At 37.9% G+C, this 11,177-nt stretch overlaps 1 protein-coding gene across 1 annotated transcript in view; it reads left to right on the forward strand.

Annotated features, from left to right (window-relative positions):
* The window catches only part of LMAN1 (lectin, mannose binding 1), a 29,738-nt gene extending 20,156 nt beyond the window's left edge, over positions 1–9,582 (forward strand). Inside the window, exons 11-13 of the mRNA XM_007191991.3 lie at positions 4,197–4,350; positions 5,933–6,054; positions 6,363–9,582. Of these exons, the coding sequence (XP_007192053.2) occupies positions 4,197–4,350; positions 5,933–6,054; positions 6,363–6,399 (313 nt within the window). The 3' untranslated portion in view covers positions 6,400–9,582. The remainder of the gene's footprint in view (positions 1–4,196; positions 4,351–5,932; positions 6,055–6,362) is intronic.
* The last annotated feature ends 1,595 nt before the right edge of the window (positions 9,583–11,177 follow it).

Consider the following 11,177-nt stretch of genomic DNA (forward strand, 5'->3'; position numbering starts at 1 on the left):
ACACTTTCTGTTATTTTTACTGTTGCTTCTCTTTTTCCTTCCTTTTTAGTGAGTTTCTAAAAAAGTAGACCAAACTGCCTGTCTTCGCTTCCAAACCACTGTAATTTGTCCTGAAAGCACCAAACTGTTCTTTCTGCAGTCAGTGGTGCCCTGTAATGAATACCTTTCCGTCCTCATCCTGCTGGACTTTCTGTAGAAATTGACACCTTTCCCATTCCCTCTATCTTGAGACATTTTTTTTTCCAAGGCTTCTAGCATACCACTCACTCTTGATGTTCTTGGCCTCTGCTTCTTCTTAGTTTTGTTCATTTGTTGGTCATCCTTCCATTATTCCTTAAAAGGTATTTTTTCTCTAGTGTTCTCTCCAGCCCTCTTCACTTGACCTATTCCCTAAGCTACATATGCCCTCCTTCCGTCACAATCCCATCCTCATAGAACCCTCCTTTATCCTTTAACACTCAGCTCTGGGTGCCCAGCTAAGTTAAATGCATCTTTCTTCATAGAACTCTAGATGTGCCTCTATCACATTGCTCTCCTGCTAGTCTGTTAGTCTCAGCAGGGCAGGAATTATATTTTTCTTGCACAGTTTATATCCCTAAAAATTGCCTGGCTCGTAACATGTAGCAAATAAACATTAGCAGAATCAAGAGGCAAATGAATGAATGATGACTCAATCTTTGTGTATTAAAAAGACATTTATGGGGGCTTCCCTGGTGGCGCAGTGGTTGAGAATCTGCCTGCTAATGCGGGAGACACGGGTTCGAGCCCTGGTCTGGGAAGATCCCACATGCCACGGAGCAGCTGGGCCCGTGAGCCACAGCTGCTGAGCCTGCGCGTCTGGAGCCTGTGCCCCGCAACGGGAGGGGCCGCGATAGTGAAAGGCCCGCGCACCGCGATGAAGAGCGGTCCCCGCACCGCGATGAAGAGTGGCCCCCACTTGCCGCAACTAGAGAAAGCCCTCGCACGAACCGAAGATCCAGCACAGCCAAAAATAAATAAATAAATAAATAAAATTAAAAAAAAAAAAAAGACATTTATGTATCTGTAAGCAAGTTCATGCTCTGGGAAGCAATATTTTAAAATGCACATATGTGAGAAGGTTGTATATTCTGGGATGCTTTATTCTTGGTAAGTATTTTAGAGATAGTAAAATATAATTCTTAATTTGGGTTTAAGTGGAAAAGCTTAGACTCACATGAATTTCCTTGAGCATGTATACCATTCAAAGAAGTTTTAATCAAGACGTCATTTATTCAGAAAGCACTTGAGATATTTTGTAGCAGGTTTTTAACTCTTCATTGCTCGTATAACTCAAGTAGAATTTTTGAAGATTTTTTATTATACTTAACATTCAGCCTGACCTACTCTGTTATTTCTAAGTAATTTTAATGTTTGAGTTTCTTTTCTTTGTTGTTTTCTTCTAGCAAAGCTTTTATTGATAAATTTATTTATTTTTGACTGTGTTGGGTCTTCGTTTCTGCACATGGGCTTTCTCTCGTTGCAGCGAGCGGGGGCTACTCTTTGTTGCTATGCGGTGGCTTCTCTTGTTGTGGAGCACAGGCTGTAGGCGCGCAGGCTTCAGTAGTTGTGGCACGTGGGCTCAGTAGTTGTGGCTCGCAGGCTCTAGAGCACAGGCTCAGTAGTTGTGGCGCACGGGCTTAGTTACTCCGCGGCGTATGGGATCTTCCCAGACCAGGGCTTGAACCCATGTCCCCTGCATTGACAGGCGGATTCTTAACCACTGCGCCACCAGGGAAGTACAACTTTTTTTTTTTTTTTTTTTTAATTTATTTATTTATTTTATTTATTTTTGGCTGTGTTGGGTCTTCGTTTCTGTGCGAGGGCTTTCTCTAGTTGCGGCGAGCGGGGGCCACTCTTCATCGCGGTGCGCGGGCCTCCCACTGTCGCGGCCTCTCTTGTTGCGGAGCACAGGCTCCAGACGCGCAGGCTCAGTAGTTGTGGCACACGGGCTTAGCTGCTCCGTGGCATGTGGAATCTTCCCGGGCCAGGGCTCGAACCCGTGTGCCCTGCATTGGCAGGCAGATTCTCAACCACTGCGCCACCAGGGAAGTTCCGGAAGTACAACTTTTACTGATACTTTTTAAACTAAATTTTACTTCAAGGAAATAAGTTAGATAACTTATTTATTAATTCATCCAAATTGCACTGTAACTGTTGAAGGCTGTCAGAAAATCAGAGACATTACTGTTCTCGGGTAGCTTATGCTCTATGAGGGAGAAAACCCATATACAGTATTCCCTCCATATCCATGGGATTGGTTCCAGGGCCCTGTGGATACCAAAATCCAGGGGTACTCAATTCCTTTATATAAAATAGTATAGTATTTGCTTATTACCTCCTGTATACTTTAAACCATCTCTTGATTGCCTGTAATACCTCATACAATGTATTGCTCTGTAAATAGCTGTAAGTACAATGTAAATAGTTTTCTGTGTGGCAAATTCAAGTTTTGCTTTTGAGAACTTTCTGGAATTTTTTTTTCTGAATATTTTTGATCTATGGTTTGTTGAATCCGTGGATGTGGAAACCACAGAAAAGGAGGGCTGACTGTATACAGATACAAAGGAGAAAAGTATATGTGATGTTTAGGGAATGGTTGCATTTGACAAAGAGTATGCAATGGTTGCATTTCCTCAGGGAGAGGAAAGTATAGGGGAAAGGCAGTCGTTTGAACTGGCCCTTCCATTTTAGACCCTCCCTCTTGGAGGGAAGGGTCAGGACTAGAAGAAGCGGCTTTATGTGAAGCCACAGAGGCTTTATGTGAAGGATATTCTCAGGGAACATCAGGAGCCAAGACAGGTGAAAGGGAGCAGTAATATTGTCAGGTAAATTGAAATTCAGATATGTTCCTTTTTTTCTTAATAAATAGCCCTGTTACGTTTCTGCCATTATTTTAAAAAAAAATTGTAGTCTTTGCTTACAGACTCATATCCAAATGGCATACTCAGTGGTAGAGCTCTTTCTCTTACATCTGAATAGTGGAATCACATCTTACATGGGGATTATGTTCTGAAGTCAGAGTGTAAGGTAAAATGTATAAAGTGAGAATTACCCTTCAAAAAAGATACCGTGGTGGAGACTACCACACCATTGCTCAGTATGCCAAACAACCAGTTTTTCCTTCATATCTGAAACAGATAGATGTTCTTTAGTTGGTGTCTGGTTGAAGCACTAGGTTTGTATATAGGGGACATCTGATAGAACTGTAAAGAGAAATTGAATTATTGATACATTTGTCTTATGAGTCCCTGAGACCGCCTCTAGATTCTGTGGTCTTCTAGAAGTGCTTACCGAACTCAGAAAAGCTGCTGTACTCACAGTCATGGTTTATTGCAATGAAAGGATATATAATAAAATCAGCAAAGAAAGAAGGTGCATACAGTGGAGTTAAGGAGAAACCAGGCACAAACTTTCAGTTGTCCTCTCCCAGTGGAGTCACACGGACAGTGTTTATTCCTCTCAGCAGTGATGCGTGACAACATGTGCAGAGTGTCAACCAAGGAAATTCACCCAAGCCTTGGTGTCGGGGTTTTTTGTTAGGGGCCAGTCACATAGGCACGGAGCACCCACGTGACTGACCTTAACTACTCAACCTTCAGTCCCCCTAGAGGTCAGACTGGTACTGCAGCCTAAGGCCCCAGGCAGACAAACATAAATCATATTGTTGGCCTGGCCCAAGGCCCCAGGTAGACAGAGACACTCTTAACAGGCAGGATATTCCAGGGGCATAGAGATTATCTCCCAGGGGCTAGTCATGGGCCAGGTCTGAAAACCTTTGGAATGTGCGGGGTTTGGGCAGCCCAGGCCTGATGGGTTAATCCTTTACTGCACAACATTAAACACTTAGAAAGATTTAAGCTCATTAAGAGTATCATCCACTATGTTATTCAGTAGCCATTTATAATATTGGTTTTAACACAAATTATTTAGTAGTATTCTCTGTGGTTAGACAACCTTTAGTAAAAGATAAAGGCATAATATTCTAGTTTTTATAAATTATTTTCTAATCTTGGAGACAGTTTTTTAAAATACTTATTTTGTTTCTGGGGTTTTTTTCTTTGTTTTTTTAAATGACCTGATGCATTGGGCTTAGAAATGTATCTAACCATTTGAAATCTCTGACTGTAAAAATCATCTTTCTAGTGATTCCACTGTAAAAGGATTTTCTCTTTCAGGAATTCCGTGAGTGAAACTGTCAGACTGGTCAGTGGCATACAGCATCCTGGGTCTGCAGGGGGCGTTTATGAGACAAGCCAGCACTTCAGCGACATCAAAGAGCACCTCCACATAGTGAAGCGGGACATAGATAACTTAGTGCAGCGAAATTTGGTGAGCTCTCTTTTCTTCTGCTTTATGATTATCACAGTCTTCTTTTGGAAAGGAAAACCACATATTCTGCTGAAAACGTTTTAACTTTTAAATTAATGCCAGTGCTCCTTCTTAATATTCAAGGTAGAATTACTCCATATGATTCAAATGTCTACATGTTCCACATCATGCTTTCCATAGCCTATTGAATAGAATTTTTTAAAAAATAAATTGCTATTCCAGTTAGAGGAATCATCACAATCTCAGACTTCTTTTGTTCTAGGTTCTTTTCTATAAGTTCTCTTTTAAAAACATGTCTCTTGTTATCAGTAATGATACCTTTAAACGGCTCTGAACAAGGTAAATGTCTCTTGACACACCCATTTGTTAGACAGACGGGCACTGGGTAATTCATATTTCTCTGTCTAGGCTGTTCAGGAAGCGCAGATCTAAAACTGGCTGACTGATAGCAGCTTTCTTTAGGCAAGATTTTTCTTTTTTCCAGCTACTTTCTTGTCTTACTTGGTTCATTTATTTAAGTTTTGTTTTATTTTGTTTTATTTACTTTATTAGGTCTTTTTTTTAGTGTAAGTCCCATCTACATTTTTGGAGATAAGCAATAAGTATTAAAAATAGGTAGCATATTTTTGAAGTTTAACATGCATAAGAGATATTATTTAGAAGACAGATCCCTGGAACTTTTAAGTTTTTAAGCTTTTCCCTAACTTATTTACTGGCTTTGAAAACCCTTATAAAATTTACAAATGTTTGTAGCATTTGCCTCTTCCCTTCCAATTTTTCAAATATAGCTTAATAGTTTTCTTATTGACCATTTTACCTCCCATCCAAAGCATTGTCATCTATTCCCTTAGTTCTGTTTGAGTTTATTTCCCCCCAACTTTTGCCTTTGTTGCAACGGCCAAGTTGATGCTGTGGGTAGTATATATCAATACATAGTGAAGACCTTTGTCCCATAGGTGTGAGCATATTGAGAACAACTAACCTTAGAAGCCATTCTGTCTGGATACCTTGATGAAATCTTTGTCCCTAGTATTTAATTACTTGCTTATAATAGAATGAATAATCATGGAAATAGGAAAAGAAACATTTTCCAAAATACTAATTAGTGTTGTTGAATGTTAGGAGATTGGGGTGGATGAGAGCTGAGAAAAGGCCGTTATCTCTGTCAGGTAGTTCACTGGTAGGGCAACTGTGTAATTGTCTGAAATAGAACACCTTGGAGAGTGAGGATGCCGCCATTAATAATTACTCTAGTACAGCAAGTATAAACTGGGGGTGTCAGGGAAGTGGTGATCTGTGACCTTCAAGGACACTAAAATCATTGTCACTGTGATGAAGGCAGAAGCCAGACAGCAATGAGTTAGTGACGGGACAGTGAAAGAGTGGAGGCCTTCCCACATCGCCTGCTCTTTCAAAAAGTTTGTTGGTGAAAGTTAAGAGGGTGGAAGGCAATTATGAGATGAATTAATGAAAATACTTGAGTTTATACAGTAAACCATGAGTTTTATAAAGATTTCACATTTATTTCCTTTTCTAAAATACTGATTTGACTAATTGTAATAGAAAGTTCTTTGCCTTATAGCCATCAAATGAAAGACTGAAATGCCCAGAACTACCGCCATTTCCATCGTGTTTATCTACGGTGCACTTTGTTATATTTGTAGTGGTACAAACGGTGTTATTCATTGGTTATATCATGTATAGGTAAGTCTCTAAAATTTGACCCAACATTTTTCTGTATTTATTTAACTTGAGATATTCAATAAAGTTATCAAGGTCCATAATAGAACTTTCCATACCTATAAAATTAGGTTCATACAAAGCGAATATTATGTCTAGTCTATTTCAGTTCACACAGGAGTACATGTATAGGACATATGTTTATCTTCATGTATTTCATACTTCAAAAGGCATTTTTAATTTTAAGCAATCCTGTTTCATTCCAATGTAAAGTATATAGAACTTCTTTCAGTTTGTTTTGTTTTGTTTTTTTTTGTTCTCTTTTTCCGTAGGACTCAGCAAGAAGCAGCTGCCAAAAAATTCTTTTGACCACCATTTTCATATGTGTACATCATGTATGTATGTACAAAATGTCTTTTTGAGGGAATTTAAGTATTTAAATTGCTTCGTAGTCTAAATTATTAAATTTTGTATAAAATAACTGTTTAAACATTGACTTGAATAAGAATAAACCTTAAAGACAACCATATGTAAATTTGTGCATAGTACATAAATCTATTTAAATTTCAGTGAATTTCCGGCCAGTAGAATACAGCCACTGAACAGAATATTGATAAATCAGAGGGTAAATAACAGAAAGGGGGCACCCCCATATATGAAAATTACCCCTAAGTCTCTGATGTTGGAGGTTTCTATCTTTAGCGTAAACACCCTTGCCCTCTTGCCCCCCGCCAAAATATGAGGTCTGAGAGCTACCCATCATGTTTATTTTGTAACCAAAGCCTTTTTTTAGAGGCCAGAATTTCCTACTCGAAGACTCAGTCCTGCAGTCCTTGAGTCTAATACAGCTCCCTTTGAAATCAAAGAATATTTTGTCTGAGAGTGTTAGGATCTGGATAATAGGCTTCAGAATGTTTATTGAAGTATTTTTTCCCTTCTGATTATCAATGATATATTTCACTTTTAAAGGAAATTGGAGGGGAGAATTAAGAGCTGCTCTTTGCCTGAAAAACCATTTAGGTGACAACATTCCTCTGATAATGGTTTTTATGGGTATTTTACCTGGTGATGTGTTCATTTCATGATTGCTCATATTCTTGAATGTCTGTGTTCCAACAGTGTCAGTTCAATATTATGAAAATTACTCTGCGTTTATATCTCTAAATTCAACTCAGATTGCATGTCCTGAGTATATTTTAAGGTCATAAAAACTACCACTGCATTCTGATTTACATCACTCCATGCAACCTGGCGTTTGTGCTGCTGCATATTTGTGGAAATCAAGAAGGCAGTAGTAGAAGCAGTGTTAAAGTTTTGAAGGCAAAATTTGAAAAATAGTGTTAGTACTTCTGATGTCTTTCTTTTGATGCCAGAACTAAGGATATTGTGAAGCACTTGTTAGTAAGTTAACTTTGAAATGTCAGGCTGGAAGGGGTTGTTGTACACAGTTCTAGGTATAGTAGAAACAATCTGTAAATGACATTTCATTTTGTTTTCACGACTGATGTAGACTTCAAAATACTCTTTTACTTTACCTCTTCTGGCTAGCTAAAACGATACCTTTCATTTGTCACAGAATCAAAAATAGTACCGTTTTGTAAACAGCACTATTTAATTCTTCACAGCCTTCATAAATTTGCTCTTAGTTGTCATTTACAGACTGGACTAACTGCCGAAAATCCATACAAAGGCTCTAAAGAACTCTGCATTATAGCAATACCTAACTAGCACTACATATGCAAACGGTCCCAGCACGGCTTTTTTACAGTAGCGTTTATCCTGGAACGCTGAACAAGAACATTCTAAAGATCACTCTCCTACCGACAGCCGCTCCAACACAGAACTGCTTTGCTAGCATTTTTCCTTGTAGTGTTAGCATTTTGAAATTCATATTTCAGAGACATCATCATCACAGAATTTACTCTTATTCCATGAAAAAAAAAAATTAATACCTTCAGAAGAATGTTTCAGTTGTAGACTATGAGACTTGGAAATCCTCTTGAGATAAAAGGTTGCAAAATATCCAGTATTATAAAATCCATGGTCACGTGTGCCTGAACTTAAAGAAATGTTAGACCTATGCAGTATACATTTTCCAGGCTAAAATTCAAGAGGAATCATTCTGATCATTCCTAACACAAGCGAAGACAGCTAGGACAGAAGAGTATGAGCATGAACCTTCTTTTCTTTCGTACTGATTGAATTTGCTGAAAATCACTCAGTAAATCGGTTCATACAAGTTACCGTATTATTGGAAATTTGGTTTATTTTCCTCAAAATCGTCAACTTTAAGTAGCTCATTTCTGTAGAAAAATGTTTGCTCTATGGAAAAATCAGTCACTGCCAGGATTCTTTCATTTCTGTACTATTTTATATAATTGAATTTAACTTCTCTCACACCAGCAAGTATTTTACAGGTGCCTTGGATTAAAACAAAATTGATTTTACAATTTTAGTGTAAGTCTTTGTGCTTATGCCACTTTAAAAAAGAAATGCAATTATATTCAATATAATGGTTAATACTCTTATTTAATGTACCTCTTTGTGTTCTAATTGTTTGAATGTTTTATTCAGTTGAAACTCTATGAGGCCACAATATTTTGTTATGTATTAAAGGGATAATAGTGTTTCTCAGAGTGTGGTCTGTGGTCCATCTGGATCCTGGAGTGCTTGTTAAGAACACTGATTCCAGGGCTCAGCTCCAGACCACCTGAAGCAGAACTCGGGTGGGGGCTTCAGAACATCAGTCTTCAGCAGGCGCCTCAGGTGATTCTGAGCACTGCTGTTGAGAAGCACTAAGATGGGGGGTGAACAGAATCAGTCTCTTGTTAACTTCAAAGCTAAGCTGAGAGCTGATACAACGTTTTCATTGTCAATGACATTAGCAAATGTGCACTGATTCTCTTATACTTACAGTTTTTCACTTAATGTTCTTTTTACTAAACCTCTTGGTTTATTAGCAATTACAAACTAAACCCAGATTGCTGCTTGTAGCTCTTGGTACTTTGGTTGACAGCTCTTAAACGTACAAAAGCATCTTCAGATCGTGGTCAAGCCATGAAAACCCCCATCTTCAAGATGGCCTGCTAAAGCTTTTTGCTTTCCTGATTGTGATTTTTGTGACATTTTATCTCAGACAGTTGTACTTTTTGATAACTTGGGGAAAACAAAAATTACTTGAATAAGAGATTGCCTGACCCGCTGCATTGCAGAGATACAATCTTTGTAAAGAACATAAGTGACAGTTGTGAATATTAAGATGTGATTATCTTTTCCTGTCCATGTGCTTATTGCAGGGGGATAGTGAACAAATGGGTATATTGGGGATTTTTTAATTTATAAGATCTAATGTAAAATCACCACTTGCAACTTTTTAGATCTGTATGTTGCCTGTTTAATATATTTCTTTAAGTTTAAAAGGGTTTTCTATCCACTGTTAATTTCAATTGGATAACATTTTGTCAAGTGTTTTTTTCTGATTGTTAATTTGATGCTAGCTGGAATTCAAGAAATGACATTGACCTTATTCAAATAAAGAAATATTTTAGTAAATTTACTTTTTTCCTTCATTGGTCTCGGGTAATAAGTAGTTATTTATTTCCCAAGTAGGCCCCGATTTGTGATAGTATTTCATGTGTCACGTGCTTTGCGTTCTGCCCTAGGTGGCCTACCACCTGCAGAGTCAATACCTGGAAGTGGAAGAAGAGAATAAGAAATGATAATGGATCAATGCTTACCCTTGCTGGTAATGAAAAACACAAAATAATTAAAACAACATATTTGATGTTTTCATCTTTAATAACCAAATACTGGTAATAGTGTGGCTAAGCTGGAACTTGTAGTCATTACTAATGGCAGTTTTTAAAAAATCTTTTCCTCTTTTTGGCAAGCACCATTCAACCAAGTAATTCCAATTCTGAGAGTCCATGTGGTATAAAAAGGAAAGAGTAGAGCTTTAGTGTCAAACAAATCAGAGTTTAAATCTTGACTTTGCCACTTACTAAAGATGACCTTCAGTTTCCTCATAATACTTCTGTCTCAGGGTTGGTAGCTTTGTAAAAGATGGTCTTTATAAAGTGGTTTCAGAAAATGGAAACTAACGTAATGGACCCTTGTGCTATAAGCCCACAGAAAATAGTGAGAAATGTAAAATTAAAGAATTAAATTAGATAGGTTTGAAAGAAATCAGAGGAAACTTAAAGCCTGATCAGTGAGCCTTCTGGGGGAGGTGGGGTGCTGGAAACTAGACACTGGTTGGGGCACTGGGGACATGGCCATAGTAAAGATTGGGGATTTTGTTCAAGTGTGATGAGAAGCCTTTGGAGGGGTAACACCTAGTTGTCCCGTTTCACCTGGGGTATTTATTTTCCCTTTCTGGAGGATTCCACACACAGCAAATAGTTGCTGAATGTCCAAGTGGAAAGGCCATTGTAATAAACTGAGGAATAAAAAGTTTTTAAAGACGTGATCCCATTTCCAATGGAATTATCTTTTGGGAAGACAATGAAAGATTTGATTTCATAAAGCACCACCAGGGAGTATTCATTTGTCACACTGATGTAGTTACCACGTAAGAGTTTCTGTGATGCTTGACACCCACCCCTTCTCCCAGCCTCCCCTCGTCCCACACACACAGACAGACAGAAGAGGACTGGACAAGGAGAGGCTGCTTCACCAACTGGCTTTGGAGTTTAGAATTGAGACCCTCACCATTCATAATATTTCCTAATTCCTAATAAAATGGAATTTTAATAATTTTAATAATTTTATAACTTAGAATAACTTATAAAATGGATTTTTATTATAAATAATAATTTAGAGATCATGGTTTGAATGTATTAAGTCCCAGGCAACACATCTTAAAGTAGAAGTGGAGCTAAGTATGAATGTACATTCTCTATCAGAGAACACCGAGAAAAGTTTCTATTTCACCCTAAATCTTTGTTAATCTTTCAAATTGAGACCATTTTAGCAACAATTTTAAATTGGTTAGTAAGATGAAAAGCAGATCTTAAAATACATAAAAAAAGCATTTTAGGCAAAAATCCAGTTTATTTAGTTCTGTACAATCTGAGGGATAGTCATCTATTTCCTGAAAGGGCTCATGCCTACAGATAAAATAATAAGCATAGGTTCCTAATAGGCTG

This window comes from Balaenoptera acutorostrata, chromosome 13 (assembly GCF_949987535.1).
Source record: "Balaenoptera acutorostrata chromosome 13, mBalAcu1.1, whole genome shotgun sequence".
NCBI classification, from domain to species: Eukaryota; Metazoa; Chordata; class Mammalia; order Artiodactyla; family Balaenopteridae; genus Balaenoptera; species Balaenoptera acutorostrata.